The sequence below is a fragment of the Aphelocoma coerulescens genome, chromosome 2, assembly GCF_041296385.1.
Source record: "Aphelocoma coerulescens isolate FSJ_1873_10779 chromosome 2, UR_Acoe_1.0, whole genome shotgun sequence".
Taxonomy (NCBI): domain Eukaryota; kingdom Metazoa; phylum Chordata; class Aves; order Passeriformes; family Corvidae; genus Aphelocoma; species Aphelocoma coerulescens.
This window is the reverse complement of record NC_091015.1, coordinates 79,479,394-79,505,968: the sequence shown is the minus strand read 5'-3', so window position 1 is coordinate 79,505,968 and position 26,575 is coordinate 79,479,394. Positions and strand designations below refer to the sequence as shown.

General features: G+C 39.9%; 1 protein-coding gene across 3 annotated transcripts; it reads right to left on the bottom strand.

Moving 5' to 3' along the window:
- Positions 1-136: 136 nt before the first annotated feature.
- Positions 137-26,575, bottom strand: ECI2 (enoyl-CoA delta isomerase 2). Of its 3 annotated transcripts, XM_069008195.1 has the most exons (12): positions 26,473-26,560; positions 16,245-16,300; positions 15,558-15,747; positions 11,607-11,769; positions 10,636-10,734; positions 8,727-8,918; positions 7,833-7,902; positions 6,360-6,462; positions 4,670-4,790; positions 2,483-2,572; positions 1,506-1,649; positions 137-688 (listed from the first exon to the last, which is right to left on the bottom strand). In XM_069008195.1, the coding sequence occupies exons 4-12, from the start codon at positions 11,727-11,729 to the stop codon at positions 533-535; spliced, it is 1,098 nt and encodes a 365-aa protein (XP_068864296.1). In that variant the 5' UTR covers positions 11,730-11,769; positions 15,558-15,747; positions 16,245-16,300; positions 26,473-26,560; the 3' UTR covers positions 137-532. The 3 variants fall into 3 exon arrangements, with proteins under 3 accessions (XP_068864296.1, XP_068864297.1, XP_068864294.1); XM_069008196.1 differs by lacking the exon at positions 16,245-16,300 and having other exon boundaries at positions 26,473-26,561; XM_069008193.1 differs by lacking the exons at positions 15,558-15,747; positions 16,245-16,300 and having other exon boundaries at positions 26,473-26,575.

Here is a 26,575-nt window from a genome sequence, read left to right as displayed (position 1 = left end):
ATCAAGGAATCTTTTGAGTTGAATGTGAAGTCAATAGAATGCTTTTTTGTAGGACTGTTATATTAATAGGGCTCCCACGAACTACTTGCCCTCTCATTGAGGATGTTTCACAGGAAGAATAAGAATCACCACAACAGTAATTAAATATTTTGATTTATTGTTTCATTAATACAGCATTTCCTTCCCCACAGACAAATAAAAAGAATCACGCATAAGGTACTTATTGAAGAGCTATCAAAATAGGGTGCTATAGAATCTCTTGATTCTTTTGAAAGACAATCTGCTTTAGTATTATTCAGAAACATCACTGGTGCCTACAGAATAACAAACCTTTTTTCCCCAACCTAAATATCCATAATGGATCCAAGGCACATAAGAGTGTATTAATTTTGTGAACCAGGTTTAACCCAGTACTCAGAACAGAGATATACCACATGAAAAGGTATAAGAATTATTATTTGAAGAGACAGTTCATTAACGATGACGGCAGATTAGGGTACTGCCCGATGGTGAATTATTCTACTGGTGAAGATTAGAGTTTTGATTTCCTCTGGAAGAAGCTGACAATAGCATTTACACATTCATCAGACAACCACCTCTCCGTCAGCACTTCACACTCTCTACTGTTGACTGCATGGAGCTTCTCCTTTTCCATACTTCGTAACAGCTGCTTTGACACTGCCAAGGACTGGAGAATAAAGAGAGGTACATTAGGAGGGTGGGTTTCTATACTTGAATGCTTCAGGAAATATTACAAGACCCTCACTGCAATCCTAACCCAACTGCAATAACATCACATCTCTCAGCTTTTAGTCAACATTTTTCCTGGAAGTATTTACTGCATTTAATTCCCCAGACTGCTAATAAGGTGTAGAAGGCTCATGGGAAGCAAACCAGCAGCCCACTAAGTGCTCATTGTCAGAGTAGATGGTCAAAAGAAACAAAACCCATTCAACAGTCTGCAGTGTCAAATGCAACCCACATTATCAGCAGCTGGCACATCTGTCTCCTCCTGTTCAAGGTAACACAAGACCACTGTGACTTCAGTAGTCTTGCCAACCCTAAACTAGGGAGCAGGATCACTGAATTCAGCAAAAAGTAAAGCCACCCAGCATCTTCTTGAGCACCCAGAGTGCACACAGTACAATTAATATTGCAGAACCAGTGGTAAGGTTCTTAAATATAAACTACTGCCAAAATAAAAACCTAAGAAAAGCCACTCAAGGCACTCAGAGAGACACTGCACAGGTGGAGCAATCAGTTAATTTGTAAGGCTTTTCAGCTACTGCCTTTCTCTGGACAGTGCACTATCTTAGATGCAGACAGAGCAGAAGAGAGGGATCTGTTTCCCAGCAGCAAAGGGAGAGATCTGTGCTTGAGGGAAAATATAATGATCCTCATTATTTCAATTAAGGATGAAGTGAAATGAAGTGACAGGAGAGGTTTGGCAGAAGAACTGGGAATGCTACAGGCTTACAAGGTGGAGAAAAATGAAAAATACTGACATTTTTGGGGAGGCTTGCATAAGCTTCTAATCTTGCCCAAACTTCCTTCTGGAAACTGCTGTCAGGGAAGACCTCAGTCACAAGTCCCTGGGCACAGGCTTCTGCTGCAGTCAGCTTTTTATTGAAAAGCAACATCTCACTTGCCTATGTAACAAAAAGAAAGTGTGATTCAATAAGACACAAGACTTGAGCAATCTGACAGGGAAGCTGCATGCTTCCACATCACATTCATTTTACTCTCTTGCTTGTTAATATCTGCTCTCTGAAAAGAACAGAGACTAGATTACTATGATGATGATTATTATTGTTATTATTAAGGAACTGGTAGATACTGTCTACTTCAAAGCCCCTGCTCGAGCAGGGTACTCAGTCCCATCATTCAGGCCGTAATAAAGCAGTTAAGCAAGTATCACACCCAGTGTCAATGCCTGGGCTTCACCACTAGGGACTGGCCTACAGCTCCTACTGTTCACTACTGTACATGGACTGTACATGTCTTTTCGAGCAGAGCTCCAAGGTTGCAATCTGAAATGACCTCATCATAAATATGTTTGTTCACTTTTGCAGTGACTCCAAGATTTCTAGAACATGTACTGGCAGGCTGTGTCTCACTGAATAGAATACTTTTGGTACTGGGATGTCTATGAAGCACTTGCTCTGCTCTTTACAGATTTAAACCCTGTTCAAAAAAATACATTATATTAGTGCATGAAACATCAAATAAGTATTTTAAACTGCCAAGACTTTTTCTGTGGGATATCAAAAGAAGAAGAAAGGATTTATGCTGTTCTGAGAAATTTGGGTTCTGCTTCTTCATTTTTCTTTCTACTTTTTTTTTTAAGTTACTATTATGTAGTTTCCTTATTTCTAGAGCAGACAGAGAAAATAAAAGATGGACAGACCACACTTGCTCTCATGGTCAGACAATACCAACACACGAGGTCAGATGATCCCACAAGCAGTGCAGTCATTCTTACCTTGGCTAAGCCCATGATTTTTGGAAACAAGTAAGAGGAACATCCCTCTGGGGACTGCCCAAGTTGACTAAATGGGCTGTGAAATGTAGCCTGGAAAAAAAAAAGGAACAAAATAAAGGAAACCTTACATCACAGCATGGAATTAAAGTACTAGCACTTAATTTTCATTTTAGATCTTCTACTGAGACAGAGTTCACCAAACACATCTGAACTGTTACCATAATAGGCTTCAAGCACCATCTGGAATCATTGCTTCATCCTTTCAATGCACCCCAGAGCTGGCTTGTATAATTCCATTCCCTCATCCAACAACCCTATTGGTGAGTTACATTATTTGAATACAGCACTTAGAGAAACTAATGTGCAAAGTCTTTACAGAAAGGATGTTCATGTACATCTGCCTTAAAAGTTATTAAATACGTATTCCAAGTAACTTAGGAGGCAAACAGAATTTTTGCCTTCCTGAAGGCACATCAAGTTTATTCTTCTCCTGAAAAATTCAAGTCACTGAATCTTCTTTCCCCAAATTTTAAGCAAATCTAAAAAGAGCCTGTGCCAGAAATGCAGCAAGGGGTCATACAAAATAATACCATAATGGCAAGTTAGAACTGAACAGTGAACCATCTTTTAGAACAGAGAACAATCAACTTTGAGAAGGCTTCAATAAACTTGAAGATAATAGGAAAATTGTCATGAAGGATAATCTAAGTGAAAGTCTAGCTCAGATCCTATAGAAATCCTCCAAGAACTGTTACCTAGGGTACAAGCAAAAGCTGTCCCAGCGCAGGTAGGAAGGTACCAATAGGCTCTAAATAATGAGCTTGTCATGGACTTTAAACACAGACACACAGAAAGTGAAAACTATGTCAGACAGTAAGTATGAAACTAATATAAACATGCAGGGGTTTAAAAAACAATAGAAATGCAAGGCATTTATCAGTGACTATATATACAGGCAGTAAAGGAGGTTCAAGTATGAATTTTAAGCCATTCAAGAAAGAAGGATAATATTAACAGGACAAAACATTTCATGCTTATTTGAATTAAACTTCAACTAAATCTATACTAACTCATGGCTGTAAGGAGATGATATGCTGAGCAGAAGTGATTAGACTTCCAAATAGTCTTAATAAAATTGAGAGGTATAAGTAAGAAGATACTATTGAATATGGACAAGTTAAAGTTTGTCAGGAACAACTTGGTATGCAGCATATGACGCGCGACAGGGAAAACTGTTTTACTGGCAACTTTATAGCAAAGGATCCAGGTGCTAGATCAGCCCACAAGTATGTAAATCAACATATTGATTTTTGACACCCAACACAGTGGGATGTCAAATCAGAAATACAGCCTGCAGAACGTGGAGAAGTTCTTCTGCTCCATTTCATGTCAGTAAGACACGAGCTGATGTGTCCAGCTTGTACCACTACACTTAAAGAGACAAAGAGCAAATGGAAGGAGTCCACAGGAATGTGTCTACAGGCCACATGAGGAAAAGCTGAACAAATAGCAGCTGTTTAGCTCAAAAAAGGGAAAAGATTGAGAAGAGAAGGTAAACCTGAGATATATCTAATAGGCTAAGTACACTGATGGCTAAGGTTATTCTAAAGGAGGATGAATATAGACTGCTCTTTAAACTGAAGAACTAGAAACAACAGGTTCACCCTGTAGCAAAAGAAGATCAGATGAGAGGGGCGAAAGAGGGAGAATCTAACACTTTTCTAGGAAAAAAAGAGATCTGTGGACCATAATTGACTGAATAAATCATGCACATTAGACAAGCACATGACAGGAGTGACACGGTCATAAGTGATCTGTAATGAATTACTTCAGCCAGTTACTCAACTTCCATTCCAGAACAAACTTTTTCTCCCCCTTTAACACCTAAAACGGGCCTTACAAACATCATTTCACATCAGCTTAGAAGAGGGGCTCTTAAAAAAGAGCCTGTAAGCTGGAATCAGTAACTTGATAAGCGTAACTACAGCACAGGAAATTCCATGCATGTTAACCACTGCCTGATGTACCCCTGTGCTGGTAATTAATATAGGTAGGTGTTTCTTGATGTGATGTACAAAACCTTTAGACTTTTCTGAAGTGTTCTTTTCTTTAAGATTACCCCAAATCAAATAATATTTAATACAGACAGAGGCTTAAAGACTGTCTTGGGATAGGCCATGTACTTACCCTGTCAGAAGCATAGACAAGGTCACACAGACCAAGGACTGTTACACAGATTCCAACAGCTGGGCCATTTACCACTGCAATCAGTGGTTTAGGAAAATCAATAAAATGACCCACAAACTCTCTAGAGGGAAGGGAAAACAGAAGGTGTAAGATGTAAGAGACACATCTCAAGTGTTTTTTATCCAATAGATACAAATTTCAAAACACGTGATTAGACACTGCATAACAAAACCCAAGAGCTAGATAGAAACTACGTAGTCTTTGGTTTTTCAGCCTCTCAGAAATGAATTCTAACAAAATAAGAGCTATTTGAAACAGCTGCATTTCCTTAGCAACTAAGAATCAAACATGTACATGTCAGCAGAGCTTTTCTAGTTCCTGCGATCAAGTTATGGAAGTGTCTTCCTCTTCAGCTACAGTTGCTGAATACAGGTCACTGACAAGAGCCCTCTGCCTGTACATCCATCCCAACTCCACCCATGGGATGGCCATTCCCTTCACAGACTCTGTTCTGCAGTGAAGCCCCAACAGGCAGCAACACTGTGATGTTACCACAGCATAGAACTCCCTAGTGCTCTTCTGCACAGGCTCAGGAAACAGCATTTTGCTTCATCTGACAGCTGCTTCTCCATCCAAGAGGTGCGAAATGAATTCTCAAAATCAAGCATTTTCCAAAAGTGTTGTAAGAACTCCATTTCCCTGGCATCTCTGTGCATTGGTTGTAGTGGAACACTGTGCCTGTGCAAAAGTAACAGCCCAGCAAACACAGGCTTCTCACAAGAGCAAGGTTAAATACCACAAAGCACACGAGACTGCATTGCGCTGAACACCCTGCAAAACACTGCAGGCTGGAACACTTGCCAGGTGCCACTGAGTAACATCTTCACAACAGGCTCACACTGCATCGTGATCACTTCGAGAGGCACCTGTGACCCACAGAGACAGCTCACCTAAGTAAAAGCTGCAAAACTGAGTACTTGCAGTTCATCTTTAAAACATAAATCAAAACCACTATTTTTCTGTGTATTTTAGCTTTTTCACCAATTGCAAGCGCCTGAGGAAACAATCCAACTTGCAAGCATCTCTCAGATGCAATTATCACATACAGAAGTAAAAAAGAAGACAAAATCTGCTTAAGCAGGGGAAAAAAAGAAACAGCCCCTTGTGTCAGATGATATCCCTGATCTTCTTGGCCTTAGAAAAGAAATTCATTTAACAGGCAAATTCAAATTTAAAGGCAGAACCAAGATCTCAGAATTACTGGGCAATTTTGAACAAGTTCATTACACCTGTCTCTATTCAAAGACGTCTGACAGCGAAGGTATTTTGGCATTTCCTGCTAGTGTAGACACTGCTGGATATCAAAAACCCCACAATTTTTTCATGCACAGTTAAAACAATGTTTTTTTCATTATATCTGCATGGACTTTGGGGACTAAAAAATGAAATCAAGTCTTCAGCATCACTGTATTTAAAAAGACTTCTAATATTAATCTATTTATTTCATACAATTAATACCACTTCCTCCCACACCATCTTTGTGTTTATGCACACGGTGCACCCTTAGACACAGTCACCTAAACAGATGAATCGTAGCATAACTGGGTCCCTGCTGTTTTCTAACCATGCCTGCAAATTATATTTTACCCATTACAGTAACTCATGCATATATGAAACCAAGATGTTCTACTTGAGTAATACTGCTCCATCTTTTGCCATCTTCTCCATTTCACCAGGCTGGACATTAGTGAAATTATTCAGATCATTTCCACTACTATAGTAGTCTCCATTTCCTGCAGAGAACACATAGGAGTAAATGCACCAATGGTTTCTGAGTAGGAAAGAGAAGAGAAGCTTTCATTTATTACCTATACAAAAGAATTTCATCCCAAGTGTCTAACGTTAAGTAATTAGAGGGATTTTCTCAAAGTATACACAATATCTTAAAGGACATCTGTGGTTTAAAAGTAAGTTTCTGACTGTCAATTTGTTGAAAAAAACAATCAATAAAAAGCCAAATAATATTAACTGTGAAATATTTGATGGGGAAAATTGATTTTCTTTTTTTTTCTGTAACAGTGTCAGATGGAAAAAATATTTTACTTCTTTCCCTGCATACTTCCCCAGGTATTTTTTTTCTGTCAATTTGCAAGCATTCAAGTAATTAGATGTGAGAAACTTTTTTTTTAAACAGGACAATAGAAATTGTCCTGTTGATGCATCTCCCTTAACCCACCTTCAAACTGATGAAGAAATCAAAAGTAGATAGAATAACCTATTTAATATGTGGTAGAGTTTCACATTTTTAATGATCTATTTAGAAAAAAGCACAGCAGTCTAAGGATAAGACTGACAGCACTGCATTGCCATCACTGTACTGGAAGATGGATTCTTCAGTAAGAAACAGATAAGCTGGTATTCAATGTATAAGCCAGTCTGAGGCACCACGAAAAAAGCAAGCAGCATTTAAAAGCTAGACTGCATGACTTAATTGCCTAAATCTCCCTATGTTCCATGAGAACATCCACAGGATGGGACCTACTTTACACTGCAGTGCTCTTATTCACTGTGTGCAAAGGAACAGAAAGGTTTGTGCAGAGGTGTTTGCTCTTGACTCATAGCTATACATGTGTTAGACTTTCCAGCTCCAGTTGTGTGAATCACCCTTCTTATCTTGTAACAGCTGTGGTGCCCAGTCATTGCTACTGAAAGGAAATTCAGCATCCTGGGAATGGGAACCAGGTGTCGGTAAAGCAGACAGTGGAGAAGAATTTGCATGCAATTACCTCTGAGTAAACAGGTTTAAGCCCAAATTCACCTTGAATTCCCACTACTTAGTTGCCAGCCAAAACTCAAGTTTTGGCTAAATTCCTAAGAAGACACTTCTCTGCAATGAGGATGGACCAGACAGGCAGCTATTCAAAAGTAATAAAGCCCTTAGGAGTATTCCATGTCCATCTTCTCAGTTGAGAAAGATGTTTTGATGTAACGGCAAGCTTACTTAAGAATTTGAAACACCAGCTCGAAGAAAAGCTGCCAAAACACTCTGGAAAATCTTTGGTCTATAATATAGGAAAGAATTTCCTCTCTTAATTTTATCTTAGTCTAAGCACAGGTAGGTATTTCATGTTAGTACTGTACTTTGGTATAATACAAAACATACCAGTAATAACTGCTATGGTAGAATCATTTTTTCCAGCTTCTTCAAGTGCTTTGATAATTTCTCTGTACATCTGCATAAAAGGAAAATCAACAAAGTACAAATGTGATGCTGCAAAAGAACATAAAAACGAGATTGACACTTGACAACAAGGAACTCGAGACAGATTAGCTATGATCCTTTTAAGCACTGAAAAATTTGTTATGCGCAAAAAGTTTGGTATTACACATGAAGAAGTTCTGACCATAAAGACACACACTTGCAATACTCAAAACTTCCAGTGCAAACCTAAAGGACAAAATAAGGTCCTTTGCAGAAACAAACACTGACTTGAAACAGCTAATTTCAATACAGCAGTTTAAGTGGACAAAATAACACATTAAAGAATCAGCAGCAGTGGGGTGAAGACCCGGCTCTGGTATCTCTGCAGTTGTGAACCAGGATAATCATGATGCTTCCAACAGGAGGGACTTACTCATGAAGGTAACTATGGGAAACAGAGGATCACCTACACACACATGCAGCAGTGCTGAGCCAAAGGCTGCACAAATGCTTTCTTATACTCAAGGCTGCAGCCAAATCTCGCATGCAAAACACAGGCCAGTCTTCCTGCAGTTTGCCATTTTAATTTAGTGCAGACCATAGTCCTATATTAAGTTTGAAAGAAATCAAGAGACACAAAAAAGCCTAATTTGTAAAATTTTAGCTGAATGATTTCATTTTGTACTAGATGTTTATTCCTTAGGTTGTTGTTGAAGTCAGAATACTAATCCCTCATAAAATTCAGACCACCATCCTTCAGTCAGTTCTGCTAAACCTGTAGTAAGGACTCTAAAGATTTAAGTAGCTTATCCAGAAAGAAATAAATCATTAATCCTCCCAAGTTCATTTCTTTACCTGATGGTTGATAGCATTTTTTTTATCAGGTCGGTTAAACATTATCTTCGTGATATTGTTTTTGGTAGTAACTATTAATGTTTCGTAGCCATCGTGTCTGCCCTCTTCTGGAGAAGCCTCTTTCTGCTGGCTAGCAGATTCTGCAGAGACCAGACTTGAGACAAGTTCAGCATATTTCTGTCTGGCATTATCCTGCAAGAAAAGAAAAGAAATTAAAAAATACGGAAGAAAAAGAAAGGGGAAAAAAAGGAAAAAATACTAAAAAAAAAAGGTAGGATGAAAATAACACACATAAGATTATGAAAAGCTAAAATTGGAATCAGTTACAGTATTAATAAAATGGGTACCTGGGTGCAGGGGGAGGGGAAGGTGACTGCTTCAGGACAAAAGAAAACAAAAATCTCTCTTATAATATGTTCTAATTAAGGGGGTGAGGACGGGAACATGCATTATTTGAACACTGCAGAACATGCTTCAAGTCACCTTAAAAGCAGGAGGAATAGATTCACAAAAGAGAAGTGCATAGATGCTTGGATAATGACATTTATTTTGCTGGAAGAGTGCCCCCATCCATGCCTAAGCTTACCAGAGACACCTTTGTCATATTGCCAGCATTTACACATTTCTGTGGATTCTTTGCTTCTGCTTTCCAGCTGGACATTTCTCTAACCAAAGTTTTTATTTTAGAATAGTGTTGCCGAAAATAAGAGCACTGAAATGGATCTTATGGCATTTTAAAACTGCTCGAAGACAGCAAGTTTTCACTTGCACTAACAAGTTTTCATTTAGCACTAACATGATACTCAGAAGCCTAAATAATCCTGTCTCCCTATTTCTAAAGTAGGCAGTGATTTAAAAGAATTTTAAGTACTTGGTTGTTACAACCTATTGGCTTGAAAGGATAATATACTTTGACCAATTCTATAATCCATAATGAGTAGCACATGAAATTGTCTATCCACTCTCCGCTCTAACTTGAGGAGCCAATTCTTCTCCTTAAGTATTTCTTGACTACTCCTAAAAGCAGCAAGGGCCATCTCAAAAATAAATCCAAAACCCCAAGCTAAAAAAAATATCAAAATGCACCCCAAAAAACCCAAAGCAGAACAGTGTATTGTATTCATGAAATTATGCAACCACGCTTTGTTTAGAAAAAAAAAAAAAAGAAAAAATACAAAAAACCCCTCTATATTAAAGAATCTTTTTCACTGAACTCAGCAACTACTACTGATCAGCAGGCCTAATGCAGCACTGACACAGCTGATTTGAAAAGTTTGTTTCCTTCATTTAATAGCAACTGAGGAAACCGTGGTAGCTACATGCAGACTTACTAAAGCCTGCATGAAAAAGGAATGCTTATGTATCTCTGCATCTTTATTCTTCCAGCTTGCTTCACTTGACTTCTCTAAAGGTTATTAAAGATACTAAAAATGTCAAGATGTATTGAGAAAGAAAGAATGAAGAGAGGCTCTCAATACACCAGTTTTTCCTAGTCTTTAAGTCAACAGTGTAAGAGACTGACATTTTAAAATGACAAAGTTATGAATATGCTGAGAGATTTGGGTTTTGTTGTAAGAACTGAGAAGCTCAATCCATCTTTCTTAAAGACAAGAGCAGAATAGACCATAACATAAAAGAACACTACTTTTACTGAAAACCACCACGTAAGATCTCTTACACAGATACAAGCTGTCAGCAATAAGGTAGAACTAGGCTTACACACTTAAAAAAAAAAAAAATCTCCAAACACTGAAGCAGTAAAAGTGATTGAGGAATACAGGGAAACATTTTGATGGCTGAAGCAGAGTTGCTCAACTAGCATGTTCTTGTCATCAGCCACTCACTTAAAGACCAGACACTTAATAGAGTAATCTACACAGTATCTAAGTGAAATTGTGGATTTTGTCACCTGAGACAAATTGCCAAGAGAGTTCCACGCATCCCACTTGGCTTTCTTGACAAAGTCCAGCATACCTGGTTTTGGAGCATTGCAGGGACCTTCAGTAGCCTGAAAAGAGAGTGAAACAAACTTATTTAAACCTTTGATTAAAGTATTCTATGATCAGTTTTCCTGAAGAAAAATAAACTATTGGAAAGAAATATTTCAAGTGGGAGGCAGGAAAGAAAGAAAAAGTACATTTATGAGCTCACTATTATTAATCAGTAAAGCTACCTGGAACCATCAGCTGTCTTTAAGGTTTTTTGAAATGAGTTACTGATTGCCTTCCTCAACATAACAAGCCACAGCCTGTACTGACCCTGTCCTGACCCACCAACACTTCCCCAAAATACCAATACAAGCCCTGCTATGGACATAAAGCTGTTTCTAGAAAGGTCCCCTTTCATGGTGTGTAAAGAATAACCTTCACTCAAACTGTGGAGGAACAGTTCCTTGTATTCAAAATAGACAAACAAAAAACCCCAAACGAAACCTACAATGACCATACTAAAAAAAAGAGAGGAAAATACCACAGAAATCAACTGTCAAATGTCAGCACCACTATATTATAGGCCCAGATAACTGTAGATACAAGAAATTTAAGAAGCATGCAGCCTACTCTTTTTTTCCTAGGCATAAGCCATCTTCCAAAGCTGAATCAATATTATTATATGGAAGGCATCCCACAATGGACGTAATTTTGCTCTGTTTCTTTGAATAAAGGCTCCTACTCAAAGTATGAAAAAACAGGTTTGGCTTCCCTCAGAATTTAGGCATTTTAAGGGGCTGACATTTCAAGAACAGAATTTGAGCACGTAAAATCAAGGGCCTGCTAACACACAATACATTTGAACAGCCTGTATTTTAAATAAATTTTACAGGTCCATCCCCTCAGGTTATAAATGCTCCTTACCAAACAAAGTAAGTCAAGTCAAGCCTACCTGTTTAAACAGAGCATAGAGTTTCAACTTGGTTTCATTCCCAGGATCCTTTTTCAAAAGCTTCAGCTGTTCTTGAGCCTTTTGGAAGTCCTTCTGGCTGACCTGCATGGTGGCTGCAGTCATGTGCAGGTGAATCGCTGGAGTGCAAACAGCTTGTGTTGGCCTGGGAGTAAGTGGGGAAAAAAAATCCCATTATTTGACTTTTGTGAAAGGCTAGAGGAGAAACAAATATGTTGCTTTTTAGGACATTTAAAGTAAATGTGAAATATTACATACAACACTAATCAAAACAACAAGAACGATATTAAAAGTCACAAGAAAGTTGCTTTAGAAGTTTGCTTTTGCTATGATATAATTAACCTTTGGAAATCATTAAATTTTATTAATTATTTAAATATCACCCCCTTGTACTCAGCGCCTTGAATAATGCATTCAGTTCTGGGCCCCTCACTACAAGACAGACATTTTGGTGCTGGAATGTGTCCAGACAAGGGAACAAAGCTGGTGAAGGGTCTGGAGCACAAGTCCTGTGAGAACCAGCTGAGGGAGCTGGGGGTGTTTAGCCTGGAGAAAAAGTGGCTCAGGAGGGACCTTACCACTCTTTAAAACTGCCTGAAAGGAGGCTGTAGCCAATTGGGAGGTGGTCTCTTCTCACAGATAACAACTGTGAGGATGAGAGGGAACAGCTTCAAGTTGCACCAGCGGAAGTTTAGATTGGCAAAGAAAATCTTCCTAATATCCAGACAGGTGGCCAGGCACTGGAAGAGGCTGCCCAAGGAAGCAGTGGAGTGAGCCACTGTACCTGGAGGCGTTTAGAAGATGTGTCTATGTGGCATCTGGGGATGCAGTTTAGTGGCAGATTTAGCAGTACTGGTTTAATGGTTGGACTTGATGATCTCAAAGGCCCTTTCCAACCTAAATGATTCTATGATTAGCAGCTTTATATGTCCACGAACTGAGACGAGGATGCAGCCTGTCTGCTTTGTGATCTTTTCAAGTGTGTGTGCTTCTAGCTAGAAACATCTCAATTTGAAAGCCTGGTTCTCCAATCAGGGCAGCACAAGTGAAGACAAATTTCAAAATGTTCTTTGGAAAAAGACTCTCTGTAAACAAGCTTGTAGGCACTTAAGAAAAAAAAAAAGGCAGTCAAAATATTCTGGGAGAACAACTTCCCACCAGAAAAAGGCAATTCCATCAAAACCTCCTGCAAAAATACCAAACCTAACCCAACTCTATAATGCTTTGTAAAAAGTTTTATTTCAGTAAAGTTTGGTATCAAAAGCCAAGAAGTCCGATAATTTTGACTTATTTCAAGAGGGCAAAAGCATGTTGTCACAGCCTTTTTCTTGGTTAAATGGCAATATACATTAAGCTTTTTTACTATTTTTAAAATGTTTGCAGTTTATGTGTGAACCTTCCTTCTCTATTCTAGTAAAAAGAAAAATAGCTTAACTTTCCCTACTCTAACTTACAGACACACCTGTCTTGTTAGAACATCATACATAATAGATTTCATAATCAGTCTCATTTGAAAAATTAATGAATATCTCAAATGAAGACTGACAGAATGCTTAATCAACTTAATGTTAATATTTCAGTTACAGGACAATCATTTAAAAACCATGGAAATTCTGCCTTTTTATACAGCTTAATGAGAATTTTAAAGATGTTCTACAGCCTACCTCAAAAAGATCCTCATTGCTCTTATTTCTTAAAGAAAATTCAATTTCTGCTGCAAGCCTTAAAGTTGCAGGCAGAAAGTGTGAAGAATGTGAACTGCCCCCCATTAATTTTATTCCTCTTTCATTTTATGCAGCTAGATGGTTTAGGTGTCTTGTACAAATGTTTATAAGATCTGTTGGTTTTATGTCCTATTACAGCCTTTCTTCGTTAATAAAATCTAAGTTCTGACATTTTGGAGATACCAAGTTTGAATGACAGACATGGAAAGAATTTTTTTTTTTTTTATATACACAGAATTTCCTTTGAAGTAAAAGAATTTCAAAATTTGCTTCAAAATCTTATGCCAGTAGCAAGAAACCTATCTGAACAATACAAAATGGAATAGGCCAGCAGAAAAGGTTGCAGGAACAGAAAGTCCTTTTAATTGAGTTGATGCATTGTAAGCTTTTATTAAGATAGCAGCACACCCAGACAAACATGGGGTTAACAACTCTCACTATAACCAATGCTCAAGCTGGTGTGTTCAGAAGCCTCTGTCAGAGTTTAATGAGTTCATCCCTTAAACAGCTGGGGATTATTTAGCCAACTTGTGGACTTCGTTTCCAGCATCAAATAAAATACTTTCAACAGGAAAAAGTGCACCTAAATGGATACTGATACAAGTTTTTTAATACTGCATCCCTTTCATTAGTCTGCTCCAGAGTCCCAGAACATTTCAGATCCTATTCCCAAACATGTTTTTGAAATCACGTTTACAGGAAGAAGAAATGAGAGCGCAGGAAGAATAATTGTTTGTTTTGGTTTGGCTTTTTTTTCCCTCTGATTTTGCTAGCGATCTTTGGAATTACTGGAATGTTACTGTCCCCAAGATGATCTATGTATCTGCTACAAATTTTCTTGTCAGTCTAGGCAGTGACTGAAGTAGATCCCACGTTTAAAAATGGAGATTTGGGTTTACACCATGTTTGACAATCTGGATTTCACTCCAGCCTGGCTGTGGTCAATATCATAAAAAGGCTTTAAGAATCTCTTTTATATACAATTTGATAATGATCATAAATTAATGAAAGTTGAGGATGAGCAGCTGGGGAGAGGAGAATGCCATAGAAGCCAGTCTGAAGGTATGTACACAATATTTGCTATTAAGGTTGGCCTGGGTTTTTTTTGTTTGTTTTTTTTTTGCATTTAGCAGGTCATGGTTCTCTTCCTTATTATGGATGCAAAGTAGACAAGTTAGAAGAGAATAAGAAAACAATTAGGTGAATAAAAAAATCTGGCTGGGGAAAAGTGGAATGATCTTTCAGTCAGTCCAGGCTCAGAAAAAGTTTGCTGTTTGGTTATATTCACTTTTGCTTCTAAGTTAAAAAATGTTTGGGTAAAACTATCCACTTCAAATACTTTATCTTTCATTCTTCTTTTCCTCCTTACCTACTGATTTGTAATAGGAGATTGTGCAACCTATTAAAGTCTTTTTATAAGAAAAGGCCTTTTATCTTTTCATTCTTCATTGCTGTTTGTAGCTCAGTTCTCTGCAGGACTTGATGATTCACTCCATTCCCTCTGCCTTCTGATCTCAACAGACATTTCCTACACATCAGAGATGCTCATCAATTCTTGACATGCTAAGGCTAAGCTGATTACTATGATTTCTCTATTAAAATAACAACAAAGGATGAAAACACAAAGGAAAAATTAAGTTCTTTCACAATTAATTCATCTTGGACAGGACTTCATTCTTCAGAGGCACAACCAACAGCAGTAAGAGAGCTCCTCGATCCCAAGTAAATCACACAGAGTGAGGAGATGACTCGACACCTCTCAGCACGCACAAAAGCGCTGCCACCTCTGGCACTGCAGTGGTGCTGTGCCACAGTCCCAAGGGCAGAGGAGCTGGAGAGGCTGCTGCAGCACAAGGACGGAGAAGCAGGAGGGGCTGCTGCAGTACATTTTGGGACAACTTGCTCCCTCCATCTGCTGCTGTCTTGCTGTGATACTGAGTCCTTCTTAGTCACTCACTGAGCAAATCCACACCCCACTTTAGCGGCCACACTTTGTGGAAACCAAGCAAGGCAAGCAGAGAGCCTGGAACCTGACATACAAGCTTTTAATTCAGGCAGAAAAAGAAACCTAGGAAAGGCAATCAAAAACCCCTCTCTATTTCCCTTTCTCATCTACTCACAGCAAAATTATTTCCTTCACAAAGCTTCCTGTTTACTGCCCTGCACCCTGTGGACAATTAGCTGCCACTGCCCCACTGCTACAAATTACCTTTGCTGTAGCGGCACGCACAGAAGAGCAGTGAGGGCTCGGTAACCTCCCCTAGCGGGGTAAAAAGCCAGCCCCCACCAGAGAGACAGAAGCAAGAGGAGTCACAACTTGGCAGAGCAGTCAGAGTCCATGACAAATGCCTGCGTATTCCTGCAAGACCAGTCACTGGGGACTTCGCAAGATGTACACTCTGAAAAAAGAAATAAATCCTGGGCATCACTGCCTGAACCTGAAACATCCAGGCTGACAATCATTCCATGTTTATTCCCTTGCTTCAGACATCTCTTTGTTGCCATTCAGTCGTTCAGGATATCTTGGAGGCTCGCCATTCATCCTATTCATTTTACCTGTTCACTTAAATGTCTCTCATCCCAATAAACATTCAAATGTAAGTCTCTTAAATTTAAGATTTCAATTACACTGAAAGTAATTTCCCACTGTTTATATGATTCACAAAAAGACTGCAAAGCCTGTTAAAGGCAGGCCTCTCACTTCTGTGTAGTTCTGTCACTTACATAAGGACTTTAAAAGAGTTAAAAATGCCAACATTTTGTAAAATACTGACTGCTCACTTTCTAACTTTTAAAGCAACGTTGCAGTTTCCTCATTAGGATTAAACAGAAGTCAAAAGATCTCTTTGCACAGGAAACATCAGATACATTCAGCAAAAGAAAGGGATGGATATACCTGAAATCCATCTTCCATTTACTTAGTAAAAGTTTTCTCTTAAACGTTAGTAGATCCTGGGGAAATAAAGCACATAGAAAAGCAGTTATAAATCCCATTAGGATTAAAAGCAGCGGCTGATAGATACAGGTGGGTTTAAAACTCCTGAAATGGAAAATGGTCATTTTACATTATTTTAAGCGGCTTTAGGGAGACAAGCATGAAAAAGAACAGGAAGTATTGTTAGACAGAAGCAAGAAGCACATTAAACTGTCACTTGGATGAATCCTGCAACATCTTTTGTCCATTATGTGTAACACTTCAGGTAATGTGTGCAATATCCCTTCTTTGCCATGATCACTATCTCAAGGTGCTGTCATTTTTTTCCATTGCTCTTTCCACATGTTCCTCATGCAGAACAGTGAAGGGCATGGTAACCAACCCTTGCCATTTCCCACACACAAAGGGTATTATAGCACCATAAAGTGTTGCTATTTCTGCTCAAGTCCTTTCCATCTTACGAGAAAATAAATGAAATACTGGTTTGCTGCTGCTATTGTTTGAAGAGTTGTATGGGTTGGTTTTTGTTGGTTGTTTTTTTTTTAGCTATGACACAAAGCAATCAATTCCCACAAACCTCAAATTGCTAAGTGTTTGGTTATAACCTAACACAAGCTACTGACTGCATGCCTCTCCAGAGTCCCTGCAAAGAAGAGAGAGCATGTTTCCCAGCCCAGCCCACAACTGATTTGCAGGTGCCAGCCAGACTTTCAGTTGTTCTACAAGGTTCAGGAGCCTAAAACCTATCCCAAGAGCACCAGCAACTGCTCTTAGGGGTGCTCTGAAGTCACACAGGAGAGCAACTCAATGAGACCTCCTTGCTCCCTGTCCTCCTGCTGTGGGGACATATCCACCCACAGCGAGGAACCATGTGTGCTCTCTGCCAAGGTGACCGGGGCAGTCCTTCCCTGCTGCTGCCTGGACAGTACCACTCCAACCAGTTTCAGGCTTCAGTCCCCCTCTTTCAGTAGCACTTCTCTCATTTTGATCCTCTCTTTAAATTATCCTGATTTTTCTCCCCAGAGGGGAAAAGGGATCTGGAGAAGGAATAGCAACTTTGGATTATTAGTTCAGCTACATCAAGGGGCACAGGAGCAGAGCAGGTGGGAAAGTTTGTCACCACTGGAAATTGCAGCAACTGCTAGGAAATGAGGTATGTGAGGGGAATATAAACCTGTATTTAAACTGTAACCATGAGAGAATGAGTGGACCATCTGAAGAAAGAAATTTAACCTGACACACCAACTTTGCTCACACCCCGCCTCCCAAGCCTTCATATCAGAATCTCTAACAAGATGAAAAAAAAGAAAGTTTGACAAATAATGACAATGAGCAAAGCATTAGCAGTACCACGCTTCCTTGGTAACCAGGAAAATAATATTTATCATTTTCCATATTCACTTGCAGTATTTTCTTCAAGCAGTAAATTTAAAAGTTGTACTTCATTTTGCTGACAAGAGGAAGCTATTGTCTATGCTGTTAACACAAAAATGATTAGAAAATTTTAATCTGCAGATTCCCCAAGTTATCATTCATCATGCCATTGGTCACATTCTACTGAATCCAAACAGATAATAATGTAACATTAAGGACTCATATATTTTTTTACATAGCCCGAGCACTTACACAGCAATATAAGAGCTTTTCCCATACAGATTAAAGTGGAGAGGGCTCATTTCTGCTGTATCTCTCCAGTTATTCACCCCATAGAAGCTACCTAGGTCTGAGCTGGGAAAAAGAAGAGGCACCTGAAAATGCTAAAGCAAACTGCGCACCCTGTGGCATGTTTGGAACACTCATGCTCCTTTGCTGTTGGAAAAAAAAGGAGCGCTATGGAGAGCATAGAAGGTAAATTTACAGATAAATTCTGGGTAGTTTCTTCTGGCTGTAGCAGTTTCTTTATGCCATCTTATTACAGGCTGCTCCCAAAGAAATTGAGATCATTTAAATATACACACTACTTCTCACCATACACTTTTTTCAGTTGAGTTTTTTTTCTTTTCTTGCTACTAAATTATTTTTTTAAGTGTACCTATCAAATCAGTGATGCCTGTTGCTGCTGTTAGACTTCTGGCTGCAAAACACTCTTCCTCTAAGTTGTATAGACAGATTTTCTCACAAATAGGAATTGTGCAGTAGGCAGTGACACTATAATACTAAAAGAAACCTCAGCTTGACAATTTTTACACTAATAAAGGCAAATTACTTCAGGTTTTTATTTCTAGGTCTGTCCTTTCAAGTTTCTTCTCTTATACTGGGAAACGTGGAGTAACCACTAGGAGAAGAGAGGTGGTGAGCAAGTGGCTTCATGGTACTTCAGCTGAGGTTAAGCCACAACAGGCCTTTTTGATGCCCAAGGTGGGGCACAAAGGGTTCAGATAGCAACAGATCTGACCAGAGCATGTTAGAACAAATTTGTTAAAAGCATTTATTAATTTAATAGTGGCTGGTTACAATGCTGTTCCATTTGCCCAGAGCTCCTGCATGTGTGCTCACAGTCCCTATTCCATCCATGGGGTCTTATCAGCATCGAAGTTATTCTCTAGAAATCAATGCATTTGTTCATTTGGGGATGAAATATACCAAGTTTTATTAACTGTGGCAATACCATGAAGGAGACGATGACTCAGTAGACAGAACTCCAGCCTTCCTAAAAAAATCCCCAAGCCGTAAGGAAACAACTATCCATCCCTTCCTGTTCCACCAGCATAGTCCCTGGCTGTACCCCACTATACTGCAGTGTGGAGTAAACTAAAATTTATTGCTATCAGGCAATAGAAATGTTTCTAGTGTTCTCATATTTCCAATGCTCCTAACTAGTAGAAAACATCAGTGCAAATACTCTATAAACAATTTGCTTACTGCTACTTTAATAAACAAAGAAATGAGAGTCAAATTCTTTTCTCCTTTACATTAGGATGCTTCAAGAGTTGCTCTAAACACAAGTTTTGTGTATAAATCCTTATCAGCTTTTACTATTTTACACTCCTACACTGTTTTGACATATAAAAACTGGAGGATAATTATGTGTCTGTTGGCAAATTGAAGTGCTGAATCACTGTTGTTTAGTGCAAGTGGCTCAGCTGTGCTTGATAGTTTCTTTTTTCAATATTAAAGAATAGCTAAGAATGAAGGCTCTAGATTACCATTCACTGAGATATGAAATGGTCTGATCTTTCTGCTCTGTACAGGCACAGTTTTATTTTACTCATTCTCTCATCACAGCTGCTGGAAGGGAAACTAGGATCATCTCCTGAAATCTCCACAAGAATTCTCTCTTTCCAGCAGAGTAACTAACAGAGTCCTAAACCTTTTCTTTAGGTTGCCTGGACATGGTGAATGACTAAAGCATGAGAGAACCTCCTGTATATTCTCAGTCCATATAAGACACCTCTAGGAGCAGGAAGATTTACAGATAGATATCCTGTGAAACACATTTGAAAGTTAAAAATAGGAACATTAGCATAAAAAATATACAGCTGCAATACTCATACATGTGACATTTGCTGAGAACCACTGAGAGTTTATTGCAGCATTTGGAGAGCAGCAAACTCAAATGGGTTCCTTACACATCCTTATCCAAAGTGACTTAACAAAATGTTATGAACAAATACTCAAAATAATTTTGTTGCTAATGGAAAAAGGAAAAAGCCATTTTGATTTGGCTTGCAGGGACAAATCTTGTTGGTTGTATGAAGAGCAAGAAAACATGTAGCTAGTTTAATGTTAACAGCCAACGTAGGTAGGTTTCTTGATGCGGATACAACCAGCTGCTGGAGCTCCTACCCACATCAGAACACACACTGACACTCCTCATAGTGCAGCTGAATCAGTGAAAGGAAATAAAATTTTTCTCTGAGGCTTACTTTCTCTCCTGAATCCATGACACCTAGATACAACGGGGGTGGACACAAAGAATACTGAACAAAACAGTAACGAAGTAGTATTTGCCAATGGCTTACCCTGTACAAATCCAGAGCTCTTTCAGACAGCTTAGAATTAAACACTTTAGTTCTAAACACAAAGTAGCACACTGCTCTTGGTCTTGTCAGTATTTCCAGCATCCACAATCAAACAGAACAACAGGTTGTCTTTAAAGACCTGGGGCAATTTACTCAACAAAAATCCTATGAACTGAAATGGAAATGATACACATTAAAGGGGACGTCATGTCTTACCAAGACATTGTAAAAAGCTTAAATTATAGCATTTGGAAGGCTGCATCTAAAGCAGCAGCTCCCAAGACAGAGGTCAGAGGATCATGTTGAATTGTGCCAGTTATAAGTGGGGATGCAACAAGGGTAGAGTCAAAGTGGCTTCTATCATTGTAGAGATCATGAAGAACTGTTGGTCCGGGAAAGAGGCAGACAGCCCGTATAACTTGGAAGTTCTTCCTCTGAATAAAAGTGTGCTTTATCTGGCATCTTACTGGCAATTAACTAAAACAACACAAAACCAAACAAAGATTCTTTTGTTTCAGAAACAGGCTGACTATACTGACACATTTGAAGCAGTCAGCATTTTACAAGCATGTGTATCGTGGTATGAAATGACAGCATATTTGAAATTAATGGTTAGCTTCTAAGGATCAAATTATTAAATAATTATTGACCATTCTATAAGCTATATACTTCTTACACCAGACCTTATACCAGAATAAATATTATCACAACACCTTACCAGAAAAACAGTAGCCACTCTTTTGGAGGGCCAAAGAAACAGCAAAGAATCATACAACACAATATTTCTAATCCTCAATAAATCATTTTTATTCCCAATTAAGAATGGAACCTCTTCTATTCAACACCGGTGAGGCCACACCTGGATTACTGCATCCACTCCTGAGTTCCACAGCACAAGAGACATGGTCATACTGGGAAGAGACCAGAAAAGAACCAGGAAGATGGAGCATCTCACATTGAAGAGAGTCCTAGAGAACTGGGATTGTTCAGAAAGCCGTGTTCCAAGACGATCCATCCTCAAGACTTCCAGACACCTTGGCTATGAACTGTGAAATCCAGCTCAGTTACATACAGCTTGCTGCTCTGGATTACATTTTGTTGATTTTAAGCACTGTGTGTATTTCCACTCAAAACAGTTTAAGAGTGTCCTTAAATAAGCACGTAAGTCTACCAAGACACTTTTCTGGAAAACTATCCGATCAACTCACCACTACCTTTTGTCTTTTAAATTGTATTGGTAAACCAGCATGTGCAAACAAAAAAACCCTGCAATTAACATGAGTATTTGCAGAGAAAACCTCCCATTAAGAGAGTTATTTGTTCATTTTCCCTTGACTAGTTAAGGCCAATATTCAAAACACAGTGGATTAGTTTATTCCAATGGCTGTGTTTCAGAATCCTAGGCCTTAAAGAGAAATTCAAGATCCATTGGTGGTATAAAGACCCTTTCTGAAATACTCTAAAAGTTACCTTACAAATGCTAGAAGCAGCTGATTTTACCAGTATTCTGCAAAAGCTTACTGCAAAAGTCAAATGGCACAAGGTTTCAAGAAAGGAAAGAAGCTGGTTTCTTTAATACATAAAACAAAAGAAATATTACTACTTAAAAGGTAAGTAAAGTATGATGAGCTCTCTAAACTTCCTCTTGACTTGCACCAAGACAGAAAAGACTAAGCTTGGGGGAAAAGTAGGTTTAAAATCAAGGCAGGTATGTGCTCTGCTTGCTTTTCTGGTGCCCAGGCAAGGGTCTGTGACCCACATAACTCAGATCACAAACATCAACTAGAACTACAGATCTGACCTACTAAAGATAAGCATGGTTATCTCGAGCAGGAGGAGCAGAGCAGAGTACCTGAGCACTACAGAATCCAGCATAAGCCAAGGAGAGCTGATAAACGGAAATCTGTCATAGAAAAAGATCTTGGTTGATAGGAATAGCAAAGAGTCGAGCAAGGTGCACTGGTACAGCCTGAAATATAGCACCAAGAGGCACAAGCTTTAGAGACTCAGAAACCAGAACACAGGAGTCTGTGTTAGACAGCAACAGGGAGTAAAAACATACTCCACAGGGCTTTTGTGGTGTAGGATCAGGGTATGTGTTTTGTACTGTGCATAAGACACAGCCTTTGTAGGTGGACACTTTTCCCATGTCAGTGAGCCAGGATGCATTCCCACTCAACCGCTAGTGGGTGGGGAAGTTGGCAGGCAGATGTTTGGGAGGCTGCAGGACATCTGCTGCCTATACCACACTGAGATCAGGAGGGAAACAAGACCCAACTCACCTACATCTGGGGAAAAGCTTCAGGCATAAAAGCAACTTCTACTGCCAGCACCAGAGGTTTTGGTACAGACCCGCAGGAGACTCAGGAGTGTTTGCAAACAGAGTTTTTAAGAATATAGTCTGATCTATTACTTGAGAACAACACTACAAAAACCCAGTCCTCCTTGTAAAAGGGAATTGGATTAGGGATGACAGCAGACAGCCGGAAAGAAAAGGAAAGCAGCTGCTGCAATACAGAAATAGGCCCTGGTAGGAGGTCAGTAGGTGAAGAGGCAATAGTGTCCTCTTTGCTCAGCCAGCATGAGAACATCCAAACAAAGCTACTAAAATTTGTATGTCCATACCCAATCACAACTATCTGAGTAAGATTGACAGAAAGGACTAGACATTTCCCACCACAGGGATACAAGGCAGACTCTCTCTGAGGCCAAACAGGTCCTCATGGCCAAACCCGGAAAAAGAAACAGAACAGAAAAGGGGATACCACCAGACTTACTTGTCACCTCCAGGATGACAGTAGACTCAAAGATGTTTTCCACAAAGCAAGGCTTACATGTCCTCTGGGTGTGCTGGCGTCCACAGTTCCCCCCAGTATTATCTCTCCTCACATATTAAAAAGAAGGAAACAAAAACCTGTGATGCAGGTGATACAACATAAACAGCAACCAAGAAGCCTTTTCAGGGAATGACCTGGAACACTGAACTGCTTCTCACTGAATGAGGGCCTGAGCACAGGCATTTGATTAAGCAAGAAATAATCTCTCAGCTGCAAGAGATCAGTTCTTCCTCCACCCTCAGTAGAGCAGCTTCCTCATAAAAGCACAGTTTCAGGGCAAAGACAAAGCTTCTGGGCCCTAAAGACCCAGGACTTTACATCTGTCTGGCTTAGTGGGAGGCAAGGCAGAAAAGAGCCAAAGCTCTTCTCTATGTGTCTACAGGGCTGCAGTTAGACAGAGGTGAAGGAGGAGATGGAAGGGTTATAATGTCCTGCTTTGCCATAAATGTATCAAAGGGCCCCTGATAAAATGACCAACAAATGCAACTGCACTACCAAATAAAGGGTAAGCAATTCAGGGAGCAGGATCATTTAACTCCCAGGCAGAAGTACAAGAGGGCTGAATAAGGACTGTTGTGTATTGTCCTGGAACTTTATAGCACCTGAGCTCCTGCTGTGTGGGTGCGCTGTAAACATCCAGATGTTTTGTCAGATGATGAGGGGATGCCAAGAAGAGATTTGGAATGCTGCTCAAGAGACAGATGGAAGTGAACTTGAACTCTTAAGACTGCTGCCTCCCAAGCTGAAAACTAGATACTGTAGTAAGGAGAGATTTACTCTAAGCAGGAATCAGCAACAGGGAGAGACCAACACGGCTACAAAAGCAAGAAGAAGCCAACAGCGTAAGAGAAAATTTACTGGTTTTCAATTCACTTTACTTAAAGACCAGCATTTAATAGTATTCCTATGAAATAGGCTTTTCTGAGAAATAAAAGAGTAGCTCATGGAAAATTGGTCTTTGACAAGAACTGACCTCCTTTAAAGCTGCTGAAATAGCTGAACCAAGGACTACACTTGGAAGTTTGCGTGTGACAATGTTACTGTCTCAGTTTGACCAGGAGAGTGCTCTTGGAGAAAGTCTCTGAGCTGCTGCCAACTCCACTCCCCTGGATTGTGCTGCACAGCTGTCTTGGCACATACAAGTCAGATCCCTTCTAGACTACATAAAACTGGGAGATATCCTCCAGCCACAGACAGGCATTCAGCCCTGGGATCGCATGACAACTAGCCCAAAGGAACCCCTCAGAACAAGGATAGCACAGATGCAGGATTCCCAGCAGCAAGCATTCAGTGCCCAGTGGTCTGCCTGGCCAGATATGGCTTCACAGCAGTGGTGTTGTGGGGCCTCCAACCTCAAAGATCCGAACGCAAAGACTGTCAAGTACGTACAGCCCCAGTAAGACTCTTCTGAATGGGCACTTGCGTCAGCTTTCCCCCTCTTCAAACGAATTTAAACTTGAAATATAACATATTGCAACACGGCAGGAAAAGAAGAGCCTGTGGAACTCACAATTCCATTTCTGAAAGGGTTATTAATGTCTTGCTTAGGAAAACAAACAAACCAAAACAAAGTAAGAGGAATCCTTGCATTTTGCCTTTATATTTGTACAAGTCTTTCTCTTTCCATGTTCCAAGGATATGACTCTTTTTTCCAAGTTTAGACTGCAAAAAATGCTTCCTAAATTCACTGGCACAGCAATGTTGCTAGTGTCTTTGATATAATTCTGCTTGCATACTGCTAATACAGAAAACAAAGCTCATCTGTCTGATGCTCTGGCATTGGAAAAATTGCACTACTTTCCTTTCCTATCTGATTAAAATACTAAAAGCATGAACCCATTATTAATACTGATGTATGAACTGCTATCTCATAGAGAATCTTGCCATTTCAAATAGATGTGACTCCACCAGCCTAATGACGATCAGCAGGCCAGTCTTTTACATGTTTTCCCAATTTAGAACTGCTTTCCCTCACTCTCACTGTAACAATTTAGCAACATTAAATAAATATTATTTAGCTGAGAAAGCTTGCCTAGAGAGTTCTTTTTTTGAAATGAGGGTAGAAGTCATACAATTCTCTTTTTTTCTCCCTCTATCTTATGATGTTCATGTACTTAACTTCAAATAATTTCTTACAAAGCTTTGGGTGAAAAATATTACAATTTAATGCATAAATGTCTTACAGTCTTCTGGTCAAGATGCACTCGTGTCTAACTGACTTGGATACTTGAGTAAAAGCATTTCATGTATGAAAGCATGCATTTTAACAGTCAAATATGAATGTTTTTAACAATCAGAGTATCACACATCTTTAAATCTATTGATATAATGATGCTTGCTTCACTATCCCATTTAGGAACTTGTTTACCAAGTATATTTAACACACCAAATGCTTGCTTTTTCTTTAGTATTAACCTATTTTTGACTGGAAGAGGAAATCCTACGAATTAGCATACTTTGTGATTCTTATTCACATACAAGCAATTTTATAGAGGAATTTCCAATTTAGCCATTTTCAATGAAAATGTTAATCATGCAATTCCAAGTGTAATTGCAACTCAAGCCATCCCTTCTGCTTTCCACTGCCCAGCTAACCCTGAAGGTGCACAGCTGCTGCAGTGCACACTCCTGCACGTGACACTTTATTTGGAATCAGCTTAGAGACAGTATACAATACATAAAAGTGTAGAAGATACTGCATAACTATTTGGAAAGCCAAAACAGTCTTAGCAAGAACTAAGTAGCTGGACCCACAATTAAGCTTGATTTTGTCAAGGCCAGCTGGATGGGGCTCTGAGCAATTCTGTCTACTGGAAGGCGTCCCTGCCCCGGCAGGAGGGTTGGAACTAGAGGACGGTCCCTTCTAACCCGAACCATTCTATGATTATATGACCTATGGGCCTGGTAAAGTAAAATAAAATACAGAAAACAAGAAAAGGCCAAAACACATTCTTCTCTACATTTCAGTACGGTTTTGGATACCTCACCCCCAGCCTAACCAACAATTTTTCTGCTGGTTAAACATTCGCCTCAGGAAGGCATCAAACACAGGTTTCCCACTCCCACGCTGTGTTCAAACGCTTAAAGGTGGCTGGTACGGCCGGAGGTGTCCCCAGCTTTAGCAGAAAGACCTCCCCCCCCTCCGTTTTTCGGGATGAGAGCAGCGCCCGGCCCGGGGCACTAACGCCGGGGCCATCCAGGGAACGCCAGCCCGGCTCATCCAGCGGCACGGGCAGGGCAGCACCTACTCTGCACGCCGAGCCCCGGGAGGGGAGGGAGCTGGAGCTGCCCAGCCCCCGGCACGGACGCCCCCGGCCCGCAGCTGCCGGCCCCGGCCGACCCGGCCCGTGAGGGGCCCCGCCGGGCAGCCCCGGAGCGATCGGCACTCACCTCGTCCCGCAGAGCGACCGCCAGCACAGCCTCCAGACAAAGGTCAGGGCCCGGGACGCCATAACCGGGGAAAAGAAGGCGGAAGGGGGGAGGAGACAGCAAA

What these genes read in the sequence shown, in the direction of transcription:
- ECI2 (XM_069008193.1), bottom strand. Translation starts at nt 26,534, where the DNA reads ATGGCGTCCCGGGCCCTGACCTTTGTCTGGAGGCTGTGCTGGCGGTCG. An exon ending in CGGTCGCTCTGCGGGACGAG is followed by an intron (nt 11,770 to 26,472) that starts GTGAGTGCCGAT and finishes ACTTACTCCCAG; the next exon opens with GCCAACACAAGCTGTTTGCA. An exon ending in GATGGAGCAGTATTACTCAA is followed by an intron (nt 4,791 to 6,359) that starts GTAGAACATCTT and finishes CCTTCCCTCTAG; the next exon opens with AGAGTTTGTGGGTCATTTTA.